At 40.1% G+C, this 24,162-nt stretch overlaps 1 protein-coding gene across 2 annotated transcripts; it reads left to right on the top strand.

Annotated features, from left to right (window-relative positions):
• Positions 1-215: 215 nt before the first annotated feature.
• Positions 216-2,655, top strand: LOC149945924 (uncharacterized). 2 transcript variants are annotated; one of them, XM_090173258.1, is made up of 3 exons: positions 216-547; positions 984-1,217; positions 2,321-2,655. In XM_090173258.1, exons 2-3 carry the CDS (start codon positions 985-987, stop codon positions 2,577-2,579), a joined length of 492 nt encoding a protein of 163 aa, XP_090029384.1. In that variant the 5' UTR covers positions 216-547; position 984; the 3' UTR covers positions 2,580-2,655. The 2 variants fall into 2 exon arrangements, with proteins under 2 accessions (XP_090029384.1, XP_090029383.1); XM_090173257.1 differs by having other exon boundaries at positions 967-1,217.
• The last annotated feature ends 21,507 nt before the right edge of the window (positions 2,656-24,162 follow it).

Below are 24,162 nucleotides of genomic sequence, written 5' to 3'. Positions count from 1 at the left end.
TTAGTTTATTCTCCTTTAACCCAAATCTCTCAATATTTTTGATTCTTCGAGTAGCCTAAAAACATTACCCTGATCGATCACGCTCTAGCTTCATAATTGATATTTGAACCAAACAAACTGATAAAGTCTAAAACACTAAATCATTTTAAAATGTGGAACAGCCCATTTTATATAGAACAACTCTTAGATCTATTATTTAAATCACGGGAAAAATACTTTGTTGTTAGTTAGTAATCAAAAAGTTGCTGACCCAACAAACGAGGTTGATTTTCGTTGAAATCCGACGCCATCTTAGAAAATGGAAGATTAAATTGCATACCTTTTTTCCGTAGCCGGAAAGGAACTGAGCAGCCGCTTCGCATTCAGATTCGTTCTGTCCGGGTGGTTGCTGGGAGTTTCTTTGACCCTGAACAGGATTTATCTGGCCAATCTGAAAGGGCAGTTGGCCACGACCAGAGCACAGTACATCGACACCATCCCGGAACTACTTACTAGATCAGATATAAAAAATATATACGAACACTTTTTCTGGGACTATGATGTTTTGGTAAAAACAATTGCCAATTTGTATTTAATTTATTGCACGAGCGAGCACTACCAGTGTGTTTTGTTCTGACGCGATAGCTAACGCCCGATTACTTCAAAAAGTTAAGATACAGCTTTCTTGATAGAATAGGTTTTGGTATTATTCTGTATTCCAAATCGTAGAACACCTCTAAAGTATTTGGTTTTGTACATGTCAATAACTAGATGACTTTGTAAACATTTTTATTTGTTAAATTTAATAATATGCTTCTCTTCGTTCAGCTTGATTCTAAATGTATTTTCTTTTTCATCAGTGGTTCAACTAATTGAACCACGTCCACCATTAAAATGGAATCGATCTTTCCGTTTAATAATTGCCTGCATCGTAGGAATGTGCAAAACGTTAAAAATGTGTGTCAACTATTTTCCTTTCGTTTACAGGAAGTAAATCGTTCCAGAATGATCAACGAATTCCTGAAGAGAAGGAAGACGATATCGGGACCTAATGTCCATAGGGCGATTAGCAGCAGTTCCGTTTTATTTACTATAAATGAGAACTTTCTACTTTTAAATAAAGAAAGCAAATTCTGCCAGCGGGTGTACCAAGGACGGGAAGACTACTTCGTGACAACGAGACATCTCTTCCTTTCACACGATCTACCCTTGTTCATAAAGAAAAGATGCAATTATCTGTGAGTTTTTAATAAGAATGAATTCAGGTACCTAAGAAACTAGGACAGCAAATATTATAAATTCTACCCTCGTATACTTTGAAGCGAAAGTTGGTCTGCTCTAGATTTTTCTTGAAATTTATCACGCAGGTGATCGCAACTAATGTTTAAGTTTATTTGTAAATAAATATGCGCGGTTTGTTGCGCGATGTTAATGTCAATGGAGTAGCTAGCATGGGTGACACCCGGGGCAGATATCATGGTGTGATACTTACTAGTTCTAGATTGAGTAAGTTTTTGTTTTTTCACGGTCGGGTGCCACCCCCAAATCACGCCCAAATGGGTGGCACCCATGGCGGGGGGCCCCCACCACACCCCCTAGCTACGCCACTTAGGAACTTCAATACGTTCTTGGATCCAAATAGAAAAGATCCATTTTATAAACTTCGGCAAAGAAATTGATAAATCTACGCTTTCATTAATTACAATATTCGAAAAAAATAACGGTAATCGATTATAGCATTTCAAGGCTTAAATAGAAATCTTTATTCAAAATATGTTAGAAAATTTGAGAGATTCCGGTATTCGAAAGAATTAAGTGCAAAGCCTGTATTTTTCCGTGTTGGCCATGTTTAAGTGATTTTTTGAGCAAAACAGTTGTTTCGGAAACGTCATTGTTAGGCCAAGAACAGGAAACTCACTGACTGTCACTCAGTGTTCCGAAGTGGTAAATGTCAGGTGTCAAATAATGTGGCAAAAAGTGGTAAATACCGACATGGCGAATAATACTTTTACTGGCTAATATGCCAAAAAGTGGGAAATAATAAATTTTAATAAAAATAAAAAAACATACGAAAGGAAAAATATATTTGTGCTATTTTAGACAAATATACTGTATTAGTTGTCAGGTTTTGGGCTCAATTATAGCCTAATGTAGTAATTTCTTTTGGCTATTTTTCCACGATTTTTCCTGAGTTTGAATTGGTCTGCTATATATCTTTAAGGTGTTTTGGAGAATTTGACCCTTAGTTATCAAGTCAGGAAAAACTCTGATTGCAACAGCAGTCTCTAATTTGACTAATTACCATTTCGCAATTACTAATTATTTCAAAAATATTTCTTAGGGTTTTAAGGTTCCTGGAAACTAAACAGCTTCTTAAAACGGAACGTCTCAGAGAAATATTAAATCAAGATCTACCAAAGACATTGAGGATTACGCCGCAAGCAACTTCGACGCATTTTATTTGGCCAATATTCAGATTGTGGGTCCTTGGAGTTTTTATCTCGGTTATGGCCATTTGCATTGAAGCGGCAGTATGCTACAAACAAACATTGCGAAAGAAACACAAAATTATCAGAGGAGTTCAAATACGGATTCGATAAACTTGTAATTTTTATAAGCGCTATCTTCCACATTGTCATCTATTTGAATTTGTTTTCGTTATTCCCGGTACCTTCTTCGTGGAACGTCATTTCATGCTATAACTGTTTTGAAAATTGATTTGTTGGGTTTTTTTGTTTACGCTAAGTATAAATTCGAAAGGTACTTGACCTGTTATCATTTTATTTGTTAAAAAGACCTCTTGTTCGACTTTCTAACAAACATTTTATGAAACCGAAATTCTTTTTTTACCGAAAACCTGTCCTAACTATTTTCATTCAAAAATACATTAAATGCGAAAACTTTGAAATTACTCAAAACGTCTGAACAAACAATTGTTACAACAACGTTTCCACAAGGCATTATGTCCATTACGAAGCAAAGGCTTGTGAAAGGTAGAAACGGGTGGCTAATACGGAGCATACAAACGCAGTGAGCGGCGTTACAAACTCATATCCGCTGCCCATGGATGAAAAGGGAAGGAATGAACTTAACAAAAGTATAACGATTGTTGCCTTGAGATGTTAGCTAAGTTTCCAGTTATTATTTGTCAGTCATAGTTTTGATGTCTTATACAGGGTGTTTTTGTTTGCATGGAAAAGTGATTCTTTTCAAAAACTGTGTTTTCAAGAGTGTTGAAAATTGAAGTGTACGTTATGGACACTTGCTAGCGAATTTTCATCGAAATTGTCCAACGTTTTCACGTTTAAGAAAATTTAATTTTTTAATTATCGATTAGAAACTTGCAGAGCGTCATCGAAAACGTAGAAATATCGTGAGCGTGAAAACCGAAAAGGAAATTTTCACCTAAAAAAATGTACACTCAATAACAAAATCACTTTTCCGAGTAAAAAAAACACCCTTTATATAGGAAGTCACTAAATACTTCGCACAGAGAAATAACCTGAGAAATCTTGATTTAAGGTGTACTTGTAAAATTCATTTGGATTTTTTTTAATTTACGAAATGGAGCAGAATCGTAAATTAGATACTTTGGTTTTTTAATTTGGAAAACAATTTATTTCCTAAAATATTAAGAGACTTGAAGAAAGGACGAGCTAAGGTAGTTTTTTCACCAGGAAAAAAATTCGTGAACCAATTTCCCACTTCTAAACCAGGTGTTTTGTTTAAAGTGAAAGCCAGAGTTGTAAAACATATTTCGCTAATAAACTTTGACAGGCATAGATTCTGTAATCGTACCCAGTATGTTGTTTTTATTACTTAAAATATCCCTGTTAACCATATAAGCTAAAAAATGTAATTTCTATCGCTCCTTTTCCAAACTACTTCAAGCCTGTAAAGATATATGTAGAATTAACCTTCAAAGGCACGACACAGTTTGCAGTGGAAGCACTTCTATCATCTCTTACAATTTCGGCTTTGTAAATGCCCGATAATTAGGTAGAAGAAGAACAACCTATATCAAATAGTTAATTTTATAATCATATGACCATTGTTTTACGTGTGATCAAGATCGGATATTTAGCTAGAAACTGATTTAACACAATTACATTTTTTGTTCTCTCGTGAAATTGCTCTTTCTCAATTTATTTACTAATTTATTTTATTCCTCAATTTACTTTAATCGCTATCAGCTTAGTTTTGAAATTATTTTTGTTACCAAAAACAAAATGATTTTATTCATTTTCAAACAGAGAATTATTTTCTAAAATTTTGGCTTATAATAGTAATTCGGTACAAATATATATGTAACCAATCTCATTAATAACAAGAGTGATTCATGCACTATTTTATTGCTTAAAAATAATATTTTGGATAACCTTTCGTGCTTCAAAACCTAATGATTGAAAAATTCAGTGTTACCTTAGTAAAAAATGTTGCTATTAGTTTAACAGAAATCGAGAACGCTTATAAAATCAATTCCAATATTTCAGAAGCAGGGTACTCGATTACCCAAAATTGTTGGTTTAATACTAAAGCTCGTGTTTTGTAAGATTTTAGCATTGTCTAAACGTATAATATTGCTTAAGCGTACCCAGGGTTATCCAAAATATAACTCACACTTCCCGGCTTAAGTCATGTTACCCTAACCGACAAGAAATTAAATTTAAAAAAATGCGCATGCCTAATTGTTATTGGTCCGGTTTTTTGATGAGCTTGGGCAACCAATTTGAAAGCGTCTGCTATTTCAATTTTAGAATTTCATTGATTAGGTTAAAAATGGGTGATAATAATAGGAAAAGAAAGTTATCGTTATTTGGAATAGCTCTTCTCTTGGATGAAGGTAATAAGAAAAGGAAAACACAGAGCTACAATTTGTTTTTTATTTTATATACATTGGTCTGTTTATTTATCCTTTTTACAATATTTAGCAAACAAGAAAATGACATTAAAATATATTATCTAAATAGACCGCCAACCTACATAAACATTTATTCAAAATAGAATATAATGCAGATACTTTCTTCAACGCCATAGCTAAGCCTTTGGCTCACGGTTAACAAAAACAAATTCTTTTTGTTATCACGTGGGTCAACCATTTGTCAATATCCAGTCAACCTCATTGGATGACGCCAAATTTTTGGCGAGTCTACGAAGGTAGATGTTTCATGCCTATAACATCTAGTAAAAAACAATCACCCTGTCAAGGCACTGTAAATTTTTTTGTATATTTGTAACTTTATGATTCGACGATAAGACCTTTTATTTAAATGTTTTTATCAATATTATATATTGGAATTTCACAATGAAAATTAGTTCAGTTGTTGTAACCAAGAATTCGCCCAGTAAACATTTAACTGTTAAGATTTAATTAGTTAAGAATGTTAACTTAGAACTTTATTACACTTCTGGCAAGAAGAGATAGATAGATATTTTATAGTGATCGTCTCGGGGACAAACAAGTAAGTAATTTAATTTCAATGCCATTTTTTATGTGGCTGGGTTATACTGCATAGGAGGGTCATCGCATGTCATTCAGGCCACGTGAGCTCACTAATACCATAAGTAACATAATCGCTCATAAGACACCCATAAAAAAATTTCTTAAATTAAACCTTGTTCACGGGATATGACGTAAATAACGTGACTTCCAACGGCGTGACGAAATATGCGTCATCAGCTTAACTGACGGGAGGCGGAAATTAGTGTAGGAAGCTGTAGGCTCGCGTGACAGAAAGGGCTTGCCACCAACCTTCTACGCATTTTAACCCAGCCACCTGAATTAATGGTTTTAAAAGTCGCTTGATGGCTTAGGTCTAAGGTGTTCACATGGGCATTAGCCTAGCTGATTATTATTATTTATTTATTTTATTTTTTGCAGAAGAATTTTTTTATTCCGCTTATTGTATATTCCGTGTGAAACAAGGTCTCATTGAGAGTTTTATCCATGGAAATGTCAAACAGAAGGACACTTATGAGTGATTGTTACATATGCTAATACAGTTAACAACCACACGTTTTTACTTCGTAGCTTTAGCCATTGCTGCCATGTTTGTATACAATTTTCTAGCTGGGTGACGTTCTATGAGGTCATAACCTCCAATCCCTCTAGCTCACTAGTAAAATCACAATAACATATTAACGCAAGGAAAAACTGGAACTTCAAGTTTTTGTTCCAGTGTTATTCCGTAGATCCATTTTATGTTCTTTCTTGATCTTAGGTCTAGAGCACCATCTCTTCAACGGATTAGAAAACATAAATCATAAGAACTATTATAAATATATTATTTTTGTATTTTTGCTGGTTGCAAATTAGCCTTGTGGAGTGGTAAGCACTGTTCGATCACAGCTTGGGGCACAGAATTAAAACTCAATTTTTCCTGCGTTGCAAGTTCTGTCCCAACTGGTTAAAAGGGTTTGCCCCCGATTTCTTCGTTTTCTACCTCAGTTAAAAATTGTTGAGTTAAACGGCAATATTAAGTGTAGGGAGCTATTGGCTCGCGGGACATAAGAACTTATCACCACCCTATTACGCAGTAGAACCCGGCCACCTGTATTAAGGGCATTAAAAGTTCCCAGATGACTTGGGTAGACTTATGTATCCGCCACTGCCTGGGGAATGGTTTCTTCTGAAAAACTCTTTGAATCTGTGTCATTGCTGGTTGATAGATATAGCAGCTCAGCTATCGAACTTTGAAGCAACTTACAGGGGCTAAAACGGGATTTTTAGAACTGCCCAAAAATTACTATATTCTCTTGATTATTTTACTTTTTAACAATTTGTTAAATAAAACAGCAAAAACTGTATACAGATGGTAGTAGGTTATTGCCGCTGTTTTTGTGTTATATACTTTTAGGCGATGTCATTTTAATTTAAAATGGAGAATTAGGCTTAGCAAACAAAACTCATCTCGAAGTTACAGTGATTAATTAGACAAATTAAATTAATGTAAAAATACTTCTTTACAAGCTATTGTAATTGTTCAATAAACACCATAATGGGTCGAAAGGTTTTAGTTAAAGCTTGTGTTAATATCGGTAGGAACAAAAATGTGCAATGCATAAGTAAGTGTATAATAAGGAATAGAAGGGATTTTTCTGAAGCAATGATTTAATATTTAGATTCCTAGTTAAAAGACCAAATTTATAAAAGAAATGACTTGAGGGTAAAAGGTAACTTGATTCTACACCGGGTCCACAACACGAAGACGTGATTTGCAGGGTTCAGTCTGCTTATCGTGAAAACGCGAAAATAAGAGTACTCTCAGGTGATATTGCAATTTCATTTATTTAAGGAATAATGTTAAGATCTATTTTAATCATGAATAAAAAAAGGCCGTGCAAGGTCTAGCGGGTTTATGTCAAGTAGCGTGATATGCGGGCTTTCCTTTACCAAGGGTTATGAACAGGCCCATGTAGAACGAGTCCATATTTCTAATTTGCAGTGGCGTAGCCAGAAATTCGTCAAGGAGAGTGTCGAAGTATGTGAATGTTAAGAGAGGGTAGCAAAATTGGTGAACATTTTGTACAGTTAAAGGTAGATCCAAGGAGAGGGTTTTTGACACGGAAGCACCCTTGTCTACGCCACTGCTGATTTGACAACGGAAAATTTAAGACCTTGCAGATGGTTTGATTTCACTACGTTCATGGGCTGAGTTATTAGGACGTAGTGTTGGGCAGAGGACCTTGCGAATTTTAACTTCAAAGTTTTTGAAAATATTACATATATATTTGTAGTTCCAGAACTATTAACCATTATGCCACCCCACCTTAACCATTATGCCACCCAGGTAGATTTATGGCTAAAATTATACTATAGTTATAAGCATAATTATAAGTACAGAAGTAGTTTTAACTACACTTCAAGCTATAATCATTATATTTTGGTCTGAATAAATTACTGTTTCATGCTTTTTAACGGACAAAGTACGAAATTTCTGAACTAAGTTTGAAGATAGATATAATATTTTTTATGTTTATTAGAGAATATTTATATTTTTTTTCATAAAAAATTAAATACAGATCTTTCGAGTATACAGGCCAACACTTTTGGATATTACTGTCGTCAACTCGTACCCAAGATTTTTGGCTGCTCAAGACGCTTGTGTAGTGTCCCCGTGTCATGTCCGAGTCGACAGATTAAGTGGAATTTGCCACGTTAATTTTAAGAGTTCTATAGAGTAGTTTCAGTTCGTAGCTTTGGCTATGGCCGCCTTTTTGTGCGGGATTTTTTCTCTATGGGAGAAAGCATAGGTGACGTCGTGTCACGTGATACTGAAATCACTGTATAGTTTAGGTAATACATTTGTAGATATAGTGTAGACACGAAAACACGGAATTAAACAGGTTCTGTTTGGACTCAATTAAAAAATTTCATAAAATATTGCGGTGGGGCTTAAGGTTTTCCTCATTAACTCGATGACGGTTAGGCACTGAGACATATCCTTTGGAACACCACCAGGGGATAACAAGTGGATAAGGTGGTCACCAATTTTATGCAATTCGGATAAGTGGTATTTGCTCTAGAGCGGTCTGCAAGAAGAAGAAGAGGAAAGGTTGTTTTTGACATTTTGGCTATCTTTCAACTACGTCGCATTATTAGCATAATAGCCCTAGATTTATAGTTTTTTTGTCGTATGCGCCTGGTCTTTCCCATGGTATATTGCTTCTCTCGCTACTCTGAGTGATTGAGGAGATACAAGGGGCTGAAATCGGCCTTAGTTGCTTCGGGATAAAACTATCTCGGTCTCGAAAAGCTAGTCACTTTCCCGGACCTTGCTATGGGGACTACCGTCCCTCCTGAGATAATATTTATAATGTAGTTTGAAAAATTAAAATGTTTTCCTTTATCTTAGATGAGTGTATCAAGTGATGATGAACTATTAACTAATGAGGAATTAGATGGGTTTTTTTCAAGAAATCAATAATAACACCCGGCTTTTCCCTTTAGGCAGCTTGACACAAGTAAATCTTCCAATTATAATTTGGGATTGTTAAGGATTTACTGAAAATATCCAAAAGCAGTATTCCAAAGCCTAGTCAAAAACTGAAGCCACCTCTAAAAGACCTGTCTCAACTCAAAAGTGCAATAAGAGTTATTTTAACTGAAAGGATAGAGGACAAAGTTGCAACCGAAATGAACAAATGAATAAGAAATAGGAAGAAGATTGAGCGATTGCCCAATTCATTAAATCATACAATAGTAAGTAGAATTTGCTGATATTGGACCTTTTATTTTTCTACCCAGAACGCTTGTCATCCCAGCTTGGATTCATGGAATGTATTTCTTGAACTTATTGGTGCGGGCATAGCCCCCTTCGTAAACCAGCTTCTTTCCATAAATCGAACCCTCGTACCATCCGTAGTAGGGAGCTAAACATAACAATGAGTCCACAAATTCTTTAACAAACCCTAGACCCCAACATTTCAGATAATTTTATCTTGCATAATGGATCCGATACCCGGGGGCATTCCCGCAGGCCAAAACTACTACTACCAACGTTGCCTTATTGGGCGCTTATAAGTTGTATGCTTAATAAATAAACTGAAAAATCGTTGAAGTCTACCAAAAATTTTTTCAACTAATCTAGGGTTTCCAAGAATTGCAAATTCAAGAAAGGGTGTTTGCGATGAGCACCTTGGTAAGAAGAACTGTAGAAGTTGGTTCCGAACCAAAAAAGAACCAACCAGTCGACCTCAGAATTCCACTAGAAGAGGCAAAAGATACTTCAATGTACGTTATTGGATCTGTTTTATGGTCAATTAGTAGGAAATTGGATTTTGGTGTTACACTATCAAAAAGATTATGCACTACTAAGGATAATGCCTCCCAAGACCTACATGCCTGGATAGAAGCCCAAGAGAGAGGAGGGCTATTTTATTTAACAACAGACGCTCACGATTTTTTTGCTGCAATATATTCTAAAGTTGCGCAGTGAATACATACTAGGTAAATGGAGTGGTTTTTTTAGAATAATTTCAATGAAGAAGAAAAAACAAGTTGTTGAATCACTGCATTCAAAATTTCATCAATACCATAGCCAATGGACAAGCAGCAAAATCTAAAGCAAATGCAAAAGACAGACAAAGAAAGCAACTACAACAAATGTCGTTAGGGTTGAATAAATAGTGTGTGATAACCTTTTATGAGACTAAATATATTTTATTATTATTCTTCCACAGACTCAATTGAAGTGTTTCCAAATACGTTATGGCCAGGAATTTTATAATTTTTAAGCACAGGAAGAGTTTCCCGATTGTTCCCTAAGGTGTATACTGTGGGATTTTCATTGGAACCTTTGGCTCCCCGTTGCCTTGAGAGCTCAAGTTCAAGAGTATCTTGATTAAAATTTCCAGTGAGTACGAATTTGGCCCCTTTAACTAATAGGATGATCCCTATCATGGCTTTAGCTGTAAATGAAACACGGGTGTTTCAAAAATTTCTTTTCACACAGGGTAATAACTGTAAAATATATAAACGCAAACAATTAAAAGGACCATATATATTGGTACGCGGGACCAAGGTTTGGTTACTGAGTTACTTGTTAGTCCAACCGAATTAAAACGACAATACCAAATAATTATCTCATAAAAACTCTTTATTCAGCCGGCCGATTCATTAATACCCACCGAGGCTCCCCGTTACATCTTCCCCCTCCCCAAAAAAGGGAAGCCTCGGGAAAAACACACCAGAGGAAAAAAACCCCAGACCAAGAAAACAAACCAACCGAATCACCACAAGGCATCCCGAACAGTCTCAAACGGAGGACCCCCAACCGGCCGAGACGAAAAAGTGAAATTATCCAAACTCAACACCCGACCCTGGCTAGGATGATCCCGCAGATGCGGTCGAGTCCTCAGGTTGCGACGTAACTTTTCCCGAACCGGCCCCGGAGTAATATAATAAACGTCCTGCCGAGGACTCTCCTTCCGAGCAACCAACAGCCGATTCCACCCATAACGACCCGGCAAGGTCAACACCTCCCCAGAACCCTGTTCACACTCATCCCCATCAATTCGAGCCAAATATTCCGGAACTAGGGATACCACCCCCGAACCAACCAAGACAACACCCGGAGCCGTTAACACCGGAGAACAGTCCAACAATACGCCACCAAAACTCCCCGAAGGACCTCCCTCGGCAGCCACCCCATCTGAAACCAATTCCGTCTGCGAGCGGTCCGGTGATAATATACCATCCGACCCCACCGATGTCCCACTCAAATCAACCACCTCCACCCCACCAGCCACCGCATCCAAGTCCAAGCCCGATAAATACAATTTCAATTGACTAATATGCCAAGTACCTGCCGATTCGCCAGTGAGCACGTCTGTCAAAACGTAAGAGAGGGGAGTCAACCGCTTCTCCACTCGGAACGGTCCCAACCAACGAGGAGAAAACTTCCGACACATCCGATCCGCAGCCCTCGAGATCCGGTGATTGACCCTCCAAACCAGGATCCCCACCTCCAGAGACCCATCCTTATATCCTTTATCATAATACGACTTCTGTTTTTCACTAGCCACCAAATTAATATCGATGGCCCGATCCAGAGCGCACTGCAAGTCCAGTAAAGGCCCCCGCTCATAAGCAACAATGTCCTCCTCCGTCACCTCAGGAAGATCCCCACCCTCACGATCGTCCCAAGGCAAAGTTGGTAGGTGACCATGGTGCAGATAAAATGGAGAAAACCCCGTTGAGTGATGGACAGCACTATTGATGGCCAACTGATTCAAAGGCAGATTCTCATCCCATTTAGTATGGCAATTCGCCACATAAATACTAATCATCTCCCCCAAAACCCTGTTGACCCGCTCCGTAAGATTTGACTGAGGATGATACGGCGAAGTCAACTTGGGCCTAATCCTCAGGAGTCGGCAAACATTCTTCCATAGCCCCGAAATAAACGGAGGACCATTATCCGACAGCAATGCCATGTCGAGATACATATTGGACCAAAGCTTTACCCACCGATATAGCCGTAATGTTACGCACAGGAAAAATCTCAACATATATAGTGAAGTAATCGACGATTACCACCAAAAACCTATTCTGATTCATGGTTACAGGAAGAGGACCCATCATGTCGATACCCACCAAATCCCCCGGACAAAGCTTAGTAGAGGGCAGCATTAAGCCCGACTTCTTAACATTCAGGGGTTTATACTGCTGACAAATCTCGCAAGAACGCACATAGTCCCGGACTATAGTATATAGCTTAGGGTGAAAGTATCTAGCAGCCAACTTCTCGTAGGTAGCCGTACGCCCCCGATGACCAGATAAAGGATGATCGTGAAAAGCACGCAGCAAGGATGCATGAACAGCCGAACGAATCACTATTTTGGCCGGTTTACACCCCTCAGCCCGCCGAAATAAAGAATCTCCCCTCATCTCCTAGGCCCTTTCATCAGGTTCCAGCCGATCGCGAACTTCCACCCAAAAAGGATCCCGCTTCTGCGCCTCCCTTATCTCATCCAAGGAAACCTGACTTACCATTCCCCCAGTGTGTACCTCATCACAAATCATGGAATTAATACGGCCCACCTCAGGACCCCCGTACCGATCCACACCATCGACAATATTGACCCCCACACCGGAACCCAGAGAACAACGAAACAAAGCATCCGCCACCACATTATCCTTCCCCTTGCGATGGCATATGTCGAACGGTAAAAATTCCTGTAGCCGAAGGGCCCATCGCATCAACCGACTCTTCTTGTCTTTCAACCGAAGGAGCCAACACAGTCCCTGATGATCAGAGATCACCGTAAATTCCCGCCCCTCCAGATAGTGCCGAAATTTTTTCACCGTATAGACCACAGCCAAACTCTCCTGCTCGGGCGTACTATAATTTAACTCAGCCCCCCCGTAATAACAGACTGACATAACCCAAAGACATCTCAACCCAATTTTGAATCTGCGACAACATTCCCCCAATGCCCTGGCCACTAGCGTCCGTCGTCACAACAAATTTACCCTCAGGATCGGGGGTTCGCAACATGGCAGCTTCTGCAATCTGCGTTTTCAACCCAAGGAAAGCTTCCTCGTGCTCCCTCTCCCATTTCCAACGCCGTTTCTTTCCCTTTAACCCATTCAAAGGACCCGTCAGCGCCGCAAACTGAGGGATAAAACGAGAATGCCACCCACACATACCGAGAAACCGCTGAACCTGGCTCAACTTAGTAGGCCGGGGAAACTCCTTAATAGCCTCAATCTTCGCAGGATCCAACCGTACCCCCTCCGAATTAACTTTATACCCAAGTAAAACAGTTTCAGACTGGGCGAAACTACATTTGTCCAAACGCAATGTCAAACCCGCAAGACGAAGCTGCGAGAAAACATAACGCAACGCCCGCATATGCTCCTCTAAAGTCTGTGAAGCTATGACGAAATCGTTCAAATATACCGCAACCCCATATCTACGGGCATACCTCAGGACCTTATTCATAAACCTCTGAAACGTCCCCGGAGCCCCCGTGAGACCAAAAGGCATTGCTAAAAATTCAGCTTCCCTTCTCTAGTCACAAAGGCCGTCTTCTCAACATCCTCAGGAGCCATCCCCACCTGCCAAAACCCCGAACGTAGATCAAGACGAGATATATATTTAGGTTTCCCTATCTGGTCAATAATTTCATCAATTCTAGGCATCGGCTGAGGATCCGCCACCGTTAATTTATTCAAGGCAATAAAATTGACACAGAATCGCTTCTCCCAATTCTTCTTATTCTGTAACACCACAGGAGAGGCCCAAGGACTACTGGAAGGCCTAATCAACCCCTGCCTCAACAATTCCGCCACATGAGTATCTATGATTTCATTATCCCTCTGACTCCGCGGATAAGGCTGACCAGAAACTGGAACCACCCCCGGCCTCAACCTAATATGATGGCAAATCTCCTTCGTCCTCCCAGGTCTTTCCGAGAATAGAGACGAAAATTCCCTACATAAGGCATTTAACTCCGCCCTCTGCTCCGGAACCACCGACCCAATGTCCAACGACTCGAGACCTCCACAGGTTTCCGTCTCCCCCTTCCGCAACCCCTGGGCAGACCCAGAGCCCACCTTCCGATAAAGCCCCAGAAGCTCCGATTCAGGCAACGGATTCCCCAAAAGATAATTCAAAGCAACCACCCACCGACGAAAAGCAGGAATGCTCTCCCCCTCCGACTGGACAACTCCCCAAAGATCAGCCCTCAGGGCACTCTCCCTATCAGGCGAGAGAAAACGATCCCGAAACTCCCGAGTAAATATATCCCAGCTCACCGCCCCCGCCAGCTGCGTCTTAAGATCACGAAACCACAAGCCGGCTTCATCCCGCAATGCCTGTGATAACAGGAGAACCACCGCCTGAGGACCAACCCCATGAAACAAAACGTAATCGTCAAAATCCCCCAAAAAACCCGAGGATCCTCCAAAGGAATACCCGAAAAGGAAGGTAAAGACATGGAAACCCCAGATCCCCGAAGAATTCCAGCTGCTGCGCCCCCCCCAACAGGCACAGCTGGCCCTAAGCCAAGACCAGGAGTCCCAGGTTGTAAAAATGGGTTACCAACCGAACCCTGTCCCCCCGAAGATACAGGCCCTCCCAAAGGCGAGGACGGAAGAAAAGGATTATGCATATTAAGCCCTGGCTTAGGAACCGTACTGGACAACCCCTTTACCAACTCAGTCAACACCCGTAAAAGATCAGCTACCGACCCACTCTCACCCTGATGACCGTGAGAAACGGAACAACCAGACCGCCCCACTCCAACATCATCCGGATTTGCACCCACCGATAAAGTTTCTGAGGACGCAACCACATCCGCCGATCGACCGTTGCCAACAGGTATAGGAAAGACTGGAGCAGCGATCCCCCTCGGATCAGGCAACGCACCCGGAGCTAACGGACGCCCAGCAACTAGATCCACTAAATCTCTATCCACTTCCCTCAGAAGAGGATTAGCCCTCAGACGCTGTCTACGGAGTTCTGAGTCTAACGCCTCCCTCCGCATGGCCCGATACGCAGTATCCCCATCGGAGCTAGACACACCCGGAAACCAGGACCAATCACTATCTGACGAATGATGAGCCCTGTGCCTTCACTTCCGTTCCCCATGGTCGTCCCGACCAGGCAACCGACACCGGCCCTACCCCGAGACAACCGAGAAGCGCCAGGATGACCTAGAAAGGGATCCACCCTACAGCCCCTCAACCAAATGCCAATAATAACTCCTAAGGACCCGAACACGGCTATGAACCACAGATACATATTTAAAAAAACTAAAATAGGGAAAAATCCCTTAAACTAAAATACGAGAAAAAAAACCCCAATAACTAAAAATGAAGCAATTTAACAGGTTAAAAAGAAAAAGTAAATAACCCCAATAAAATTTAACTTAAAAACAAGCAATAGCCACAGGACCTCAAAGTGAAGTGGGGGGAGAAAAAACAAACTCCGACTCACCACCTACCAAACAGAAAAGGGTCTCGTCGGTGCCTCCAAATATGTAGGGGTACGGGGGACCAAGGTTTGGTTACTGAGTTACTTGTTAGTCCAACCGAATTAAAACGACAATACCAAATAATTATATCATAAAAACTCTTTATTCAGCCGGCCGATTCATTAATACATAGACTTTAGAACTCCAAAGGTAGGATGATCGTTGATCGGACCCCGGATTCGTAATGACCCGCGGTCTCACCAGCATGTTCTTTATATACCATCTGAAAGAGCCCTCTCCACTCCAGAATGTACTGTAAACGTAAACAAACCCACCGAGGCTTCCAGATACGGCTCCCCGTTACACATAAAACTGGCGGGAAAAACTGAGCTGTAATAAAGGAAAATACACAGTACTAAAGTACCAGTCTTAAGTAGCATTTTCGCCTATGGTCTTTTTACTTGTTCGCGTTTATATAGTTCACATTTTTGACCATTGGTGGTTGTCGTTATATAAAAAAAACTATTTACTGGTTTGTCCTAATCCAGAAAGGTTTCATGAGATAGTAACATCTTTTTCCTCTCGTCTGGCTCGAAATCTCCTGGCCGTTGCTCAACATCAAACTCCCATTCATATAGATCAGCTAAGAATTCATCTTCAACCCACTAGAAATTTAAAAAGGATAATGGAATAATAATTAAGAGCTTTGGTGTTTTATACCTTTAGACGGCTAACATTAACGCTTGTAAACGGCTTCTTGTTTGTTTTCATCTTTCTATGTGCCTCATGGAAATTGGTGGAGTTCAAAATGTCAAACCACTTATCGAATATTCGGATAAACATAACAGTTTCACTATACAGGGTCTTTTTTTTTGCTCGGAAAAGTGTTTGTTTTCAAAAACTATTTATAGTACCGATTTCAAATTTGGAAGGTCAATTCTCTATACCGGGGGACATCAGTTTGAGAAATTTGAGCGTTTTCGGTAATGTTTTTCACCAATTTTGAAAAATTATTTTTCGACCACTAGGTGCGAGATAAAAAATTTCTATTATAAAGTTGTAGGCCGTCATCGAAAACCCTTAAAAATTGTTCACTAGACGAAAAACAATTTATTTATCAGTGAAAATTCGAGCTTGGTGAAGCCAAATTACGATTGTTTGAAACGATAATTGAAACCGAATTACCTAATCCAGTTGAAACTTTGGTTAAAAAAACGACCGGATTTAAAAAACACGAGGCTATAGGTCAATCCTAAACATGCATTGGGTATTTAAAGGAAAACTTTGGGAGATTATTATCAGTGTTTGATAATATTTCGAACAATGCCTCGTTATTCAGTAGCTGAGCGTACCGAGATAGTTGCCATTTACTATGGAGAAGCAGCGCAAAACCTTAGAAGAGTGACTGAAATCTTCGCAGAAAGACATCCAAATGGAGCACCATCTGTAAATACAGTAAGACGAGCAATTCACGATTTCAATCAATTTGGTAACTTGCAACCTAGGTTTCGCGGATTGGGTCAACCGGATTTAGACTTCGAGAACAATGTACTCGCGTACTTTGTGGCATATCCTCGTCACAGTTGCGCTAACGCCGCTGATTTGGGTTGTTCTGCAAATCGTGTGTGGAAAATTCTTCGTAAGAATCGCTATCACCCATACAGAGCTACGCTCCACCAAGGACTAATTGACGGAGACCATCAAAGACGTTATGAATTTAGCAACTGGTTACTAAATGCTGTCCAAGAAGATAGACAATTTTTGCGCCATGTTTTGTTCTCCGACGAAGCGTCATTTTCTAGAGATGGGCCCTTTAATCATCAAAACAGCCATCTTTGGTCTGACATCAACCCACATTGGGGTTTTGAATATCATCACCAGGTTCAATTTGAACGGGTCAATGTTTGGGTTGGACTTGTTGGAAACCGTTTGATTGGTCCCTTTTTCCTGCCGACGAACCTCAACGGCCAAAGGTATTTACATTTTCTACAGAACGAACTGAGTGACGCAATCGACGACCTTCCATTGGCTGAAAGACGTCAGTTGTGGTTTCAGCAAGATGGCGCCCCTCCGCATTTTTCCCGGCAAGTAACTGAGCACCTCAACAACGAGTTTCCTGAAAGGTGGATAGGGAGAAATGGTCCAGTGCATTGGCCAGCAAGGTCACCTGACCTAACACCGCTGGATTATTTTCTCTGGGGATTCGTTAAAGCAAAGGTATACGCCACGCCCATTGAAACTAGGGAGGAACTCATTAGACGAATAATCAGTGCTTGCCGAGACGTCACACCAGAAATGGTAGAGAAAGCGTTTGAGAACTTAATTGTCCGCGCACAAACCTGTGTTGCAGCCAATGGTGATATTATTGAAAATGTTTTGTAAAATTTTATGTGAATAAAATATCTGCATTTAAAAACCAAACGTGTACATTTTTTCAAGTGTGAAAACTCTACTACGTTTGTATTAGACTTGTTCCCTTTTCAATTATCGTTTCAAACAATCGTAATTTGGCTTCACCAACTTGTAAATTTTTCAAGCTCGAATTTTCACTGATAAATAAGTTGTTTTTCGTCGAGTGAACAATTTTTAAGGGTTTTCGATGACGGCCTACAACTTTATAATAGAAATTTTTTATCTCGCACCTAATTTTTCAAAATTGGTGAAATCCATTACCGAAAACGCTCAAATTTCTCAAACTGATGTCCCCCGGTATAGAGAATTGACCTTCCAAATTTGAAATCGGTACTATAAATAGTTTTTGAAAAAAAAAACACTTTTCCGAGCAAAAAAAAGACCCTGTATATTTCATTATCTTTAAATACAGATTCAATTGCATTAGCAACTGAGGTACTCAACACTTGAGAAGCGTACCTAACTTTCATCTTACTATAGGAATTAAGTTGTACGTGGACTATAGTCAGTTTATGTGCCTTCCGTAAGTTACCCGCATTGAGCATTTGTCTTTTGTAGAGTTCATTCACTTGGTACCATGCAATATTTTCGCCTTTTTTAAAAATTAGCCTAACATTGGAACCATCTTTACTTGCATACAGACAATTTCTGGTGGTTTTTAAGAGATGAAGAGGATCAAACAAGAACAAAATGGATCTCTCTTCATCCAAACTGTAAGGATTTATACAGCAGTAAGGAATTTAAGCATTAATTTAAAAAAAATCGCGGTTGGTTGCAGCTACATCTCCAATAACTGCCAAAATATCTAACTTTTCGACTTCCATATTATTGAGTTTAAATCGTCTGATATTACGCTGTTCGTGGCAAAATGGGCATAGGGGTATTTTACGTGGCTAGTTGTACCTCGCAGCATCAACATTTAATCGTGTGTCAACAGATTTTTCTGTATATTTTTCTTTTGCATTAATGTCGTTTCAGGCTTGATTTAGGTGATTGTAAGCTATTATTTCTCCAGTCGTCTTATAAATGAACTCCTCTTTTGCCTTCATTTCATCTAGGAGAATGCTAAAATATTTCTTATAAGGTGGAAGAGTTTCAGGTTTGATATTGTTCTTCATTTGATTTAAAAGCTCGTCTGCGAAACCAAGAGTTTTCTTGTCTTTTGGTGAATGGCGAAACAAAGTACTATAGGATGGTAACTGCAATATTTTTGAATCCGCTAAACGTATGTACGCACTTGGTGATTTGTGATACTGGTAAAGACAACATTTTATTACCAGTGGATCCCCCTACGTCCACGCTTATCAGCTTTCTTTATTTGTTTTATTTAATTCGAAGAAAGAGTGCACCAAAGGAATTATCATTTTTCGGCAATGATTTCTCTCAAATAGATTCAATGCAAAAATCATCATCATCAGCTAAGCGTTGATCTTTCTTCTTGCAAGAATTTCTCTTCGCATTCAATGATTTGGTTTTCAAAGCATAACTTTGCAATTTCAGACAAAATAGACATGCTTTTTAGTTCGATAGCAGGGTACACATTTCATCGTGTAAGAACGTTCCACGACATCTATCTTGTAACAAATTGGCAAGTTCCTTTTCCCCAACTCCACTGCATATGTGTAGTTCATTCAACTGGCACAATCAGAGCCTTGCTTAGGGGGCGGCAAGCCGGGCGGTCACCCAGGGCCGCTAAAATTTTCCCATGGGGATGTATATACCGGAGGGCCGCTACACTCAGTTTCGCCCATGCATTTCGACCTCTAAGCCATAAATCTGAAGTCGTTCTCTAATGTCGCGGATATTTTACCCTGTTCTTTGCTCTATCCACTCTGAGTAATTGGACTCTGATGTTATTTATGTTAAAAAACAGTTTTAATCATTTTGTATTTTAAACCATTCGGTGCTAATGAAGAATCTTCTAAATCTGTTTTCAAGAGAAATATCAGAGTTAATATTGGCAGATGACTCGATTGTTATGTTGCTATTCTCCTCCAGTTTCTCCAGATCCATTTCTTGAGTTTCTTTGGCTGAATTCAAAATATTTTCAACTTCAACCGAAGCTTGATGAACGTTATTTCCTGTAGATGAATAGTTTACAATGCTGCTCCAGTGATTCAAATTCTGGAAGTACGTGTAGTAAGTTCGCAAAATTGGTATTGTCGATATGTACGTTGGCTTGATGAATGCTATGATCAACTGAGAAGTCTTCAGTGTTAATTTCCAAATGAACAGTTGGTTGAGTAGGATTATCATTCAAATTTGTCATTATCTCCGATGGTAATTGACAAGAATTTACAGCTGAATCATTTTGTACCAGTAACATGGAAAGGATTAAGCTGCAAAGCTGCTGACGTTTCGTCGGGGAGATCGTTGTTCAAGTCCGCCCTACTTTTACGCGATTAACTTTTAGCTTTTGAGAATTTGTTAATATGTATGTGCCAATAAACATTCCATTTTCTCCGTACTCTTCGTCTCCGATTTTTGTTCGCCGACCATATTATTAGCGTTTCGTGAGCGAAGGTAAGGTACAATAATGGACCGCGTTATTTTTAAGTCAGTGCATGGCTCGCGAATAATTTAAGGCTGAAAGTTAGGCTTAAATATCGCCAAGCCACAGGGAAACGTAAGAAATTCCGCGAAACGCCAAAGAATTGATGAAAAAAACTACTCCTAAATACTTCGCTGACCATCAAAAACAAGGGCAGCAAGTGAAAACTTCAATTAAACACTAAAAAAGAGAGCAAAAGATTGCGACCACTAAGCGCTAGGTTGCTCGTCACTGAGTTATTTTTACGATAATACTTTAAGCAAATTCAGAGCTTACCTACCAGAAATTGTTCAGTATAGTGTGGTTCAATAAAATTTCAGAAGATTTTAAAAAGCAAAAATTTGCTACTATTCCTAAGGCACATTTATCTTCAATCGAGGATATTCTTGAAATGCTAAAATTACAAGTTAAAGGCGCGGAATTTAAATACAATAAAATTGTGAAAAGAGAGGACCTCCACTAGCACCGTACACGGTGGATATGAATGTGGACTTTCACTCTTTGTTGGTTTTTCCCGACGTTGTTGGGATAAGAACGTGCCTCTCTTAAGAATAATTAGCGTTAAAGGAAAAGATGGGAAAACTGTGGGCACGTTATTTAATCAACCACACGATTTACCAGTCGTGAGCTCAAACATCAAAATTATTGAAATTAATAGAGTGGATGACTCGGGGAACCCTGTTCAATTCCAGCGTGGCAAGGCACACTTAACCTTACACTTCAAACGGCGAAGAGATTGGAGTTCTCTATAACATCAGTAGTAAACGTCTTTAAAGCCACGTTCACAAAAACTTCCTTCACTCGCGCTAACAGTTACACAGTTTTATTTTTGGCGCACCACTCTCTCTCTCGAGAAAACCGTTGTTTGTGTATCACATGACCGATATTGGCCAAAACTGGCACGTGATTTTCAGCCGAAGGTCGAAATATCAAACTGAAGTAGATACGGGTTGACCGCCGATTTCCCTCTCGTCTTGAGAAGTTTTCTCTCCCGCCGATTTCTAACTTACTCTTCCACCTTTCGTTTTCAACTTAAGCTCAATGCGTGAAGACCACATTACAACCTTACCGTAACTGATTACGAAAAGTTCTATGGAATCGTGTTTAGTGGTAGGAAATGGTGGTTTAAACGTGAACAATTCGTTTACAGCCATTTCCATGACGTAAAATGCCAAATTTGTTAACAACGTAATTGTTATTTACTCTTAAAAGATGTCTTTTGCGATGCACCACCTAATAGAATTAACAATGTAAAACAATATATTTTGCATACATATTTGAAAAATAGGTTCGCTTACAATTCTGCGGGGATATTTTCGAACTCGGTGATGGCTTAAATACCGGAAGAACGTCCATTTATGCTATAGTTCGTTTTTGCACTTTCCATGTTCATATTCGTGATGACACAATTAAACCCACTTATTTAGCGAAAGACCCGTTCATATCTCCAACTCTTACGAAGAACCCAGACCTGCAGATTTCGTAGTTTAACTTTTGTACAACTTATTTATATCTACGTGATTTACCTTTCCAAGATTATTAAAACGCTGTTTATTTTTTTATATAAAAGCGTTTACCATTGATAACTATGTCGATACCCCGCTTGTTTATTCCCAACATACCGGAACGCGTTGCTCCATCTCGACCCACGAAGGCTTCCTCAATGATGGCTGTTTTCCAGCACAATCGAGGAACGTTAGGATCCGAGATTATAACGAGATCGTCCTTTTGAAGGGTTCGGGTTGGAGTGCATTTTATCAGGTGATGCGCGGACCTGAGTTCAAGTAAATAGTCCGTGGTCCACCTTCGCCAAAATCGTTCATTTATCTGTTGGAGGTATCTCCAGCGGATTTCCAAAGCTCACTGGGTGGATAATTCTTGGAGATTTTCAGGGAAACGTCTTGATGGTAACGCGGTGAGGCGTTTTCCTTCGATAAAGTGAACTGGCGTTGGAGGGATGGGTTCACTGGCATCCTGGTACACGTATGAAATAGGCCTCGAATTTATAGCCGCTTCAGCTTCGGTTAAGATCGTTTCTAATTCCTCGTGAGTTAGGCGCACTCAACCAAGAGTTTTCCTCTGACCGTACCATTCTTTCCCAGAACCCACCGTGCCAGCTAGCACGATCCGTGATATACTGCCAGGAAATTCGCAGCTCACCGAAATAGTTAGTGACTTCTGGTGACTTCAAGCATTGAAACAGTTGTCTCAGATCGGCATCAGCGCTTTTGAAAGATTTCGCGTTGCCCGAAAATATTTTCTTGGGTATAGCTCGACGGGAGACAAAACGTCGGAAAGCCAGTAGAAACGTTTCGGTAGACTTGTCTGATATGAGCTCGAGATGTATCGCGCGGGTGACAGCGCAAGTGAAGAGCACGATGTACTTTTTGGATCTTTCTCGATTGTATAATGGTCCTGCCAAGTCCAGGCCGGTGACTTCAAACGTTGCCGCGGGAGTGGCTCGAGAGGCCGGTAATGGGGCCATAGCAGTTACCGATGGTTTCGCGAGAAATCGGCGACATACGCGACAATCGTTTATGACGCGTCTGGTGAGTTGGCGTCCCTTAATGATCCAAAATTGTTCTCTTATTTGCACGAGAGTTTCGTTGACTCCTCCGTGCAAAACATGGCAATGGCTGTCGTAGGCGATGAGTTTAGAGAGATGATGAGACGAGGGCAAGATCAGGGGGGGCTTCTGCCAGTACGAAAGGTTCGTTTCTTCTAATCTCCCTCCGACGCGAATAAGACCGTAATGGTCAAGGATGGGATTTAGAGTTTTTATCTTCGAGTTTTTGGAAACCTTCTTTCCTTGATTTAGGATATTCTTCCGCTTGCGCTACTTTAATCCAGAACTTCTCTGCTTTTTCGATTTCATCCGCTGTTATGGTCCCAGAGTCCACCGTTTTAGTTCTCAGGTAATGGATAAAACGAACGAATATGAATGTAATCCGATTGACCTTTGTAAGCGAGCTGCAGTTCTCAATATTCAACCAAGCTTTTGGAGCGTGAATTGCAGTTTCCGTTCGCGCTTCAATTTCCCGCACATCGGGGACTTCAATTGCTGGCTTTGCATTGATTAGGGCTTGAGTGATTGGCTCACGATATTCCAGTTTTAATTCCTTTTGAATTGCTTCTTCAACCTCTTCGCTCATTTCTTCAGTTGTGGGAGGTGGCAGTTTTGAATATAGCTTAAAAATTCCGGCCCGTGCCACCACATGGTGTTAGTTATCAGATCTTTGACTCTACGTCCTCGTGTGGGAAGATCCGCTGGATTTTCCTTGCCTCGTACATGATTCCAGCTCTCGGCGTTGCTGTTGGCCCGGATTTCTCGTACTCGGTTGTGAACGAATTGTTTGTTTTGATATTCCGGACGGTTGATCCAACAAAGGACGATTTGAGAGTCGGTCCAAAAATGCGTGCTTTTTGGGTAGATGGAAAATGAAGCTTTTAGCGTTTTGGCCAATCTGACCCCGAGAACGCCTCCCATCAGTTCAAAACGTGGCAATGTTAGTTTCTTCTTTAGCGGCGATCCTCTTGTCTTGGCCGAAAGTAGCGCTGTTTTGAACTTGGCTTTGCTGACTTCATAGCGCAGGTAAGCCACTCCCGCGAAACCCCTTTCACTGGCGTCTACGAATATGTGCAACTCGGGTTCATCAATTGATCTCTCTCCAGGTTCGATGTAATAGTGGCGGGGTATGACTACCCTTCTGAGGTCAGCAAGTTCTTCACACCAATCATTAAATTGTACAGCGAACTGGTTAGGTAGTTTTTCGTCCCATCCTAAAGCGGGTAATTCT

Source organism: Leiobunum rupestre, chromosome 4 (genome assembly GCF_980474605.1).
Source record: "Leiobunum rupestre chromosome 4, qqLeiRupe1.1.hap1, whole genome shotgun sequence".
NCBI lineage: Eukaryota > Metazoa > Arthropoda > Arachnida > Opiliones > Sclerosomatidae > Leiobunum > Leiobunum rupestre.
This window is presented reverse-complemented; position numbering and strand designations above follow the sequence as displayed.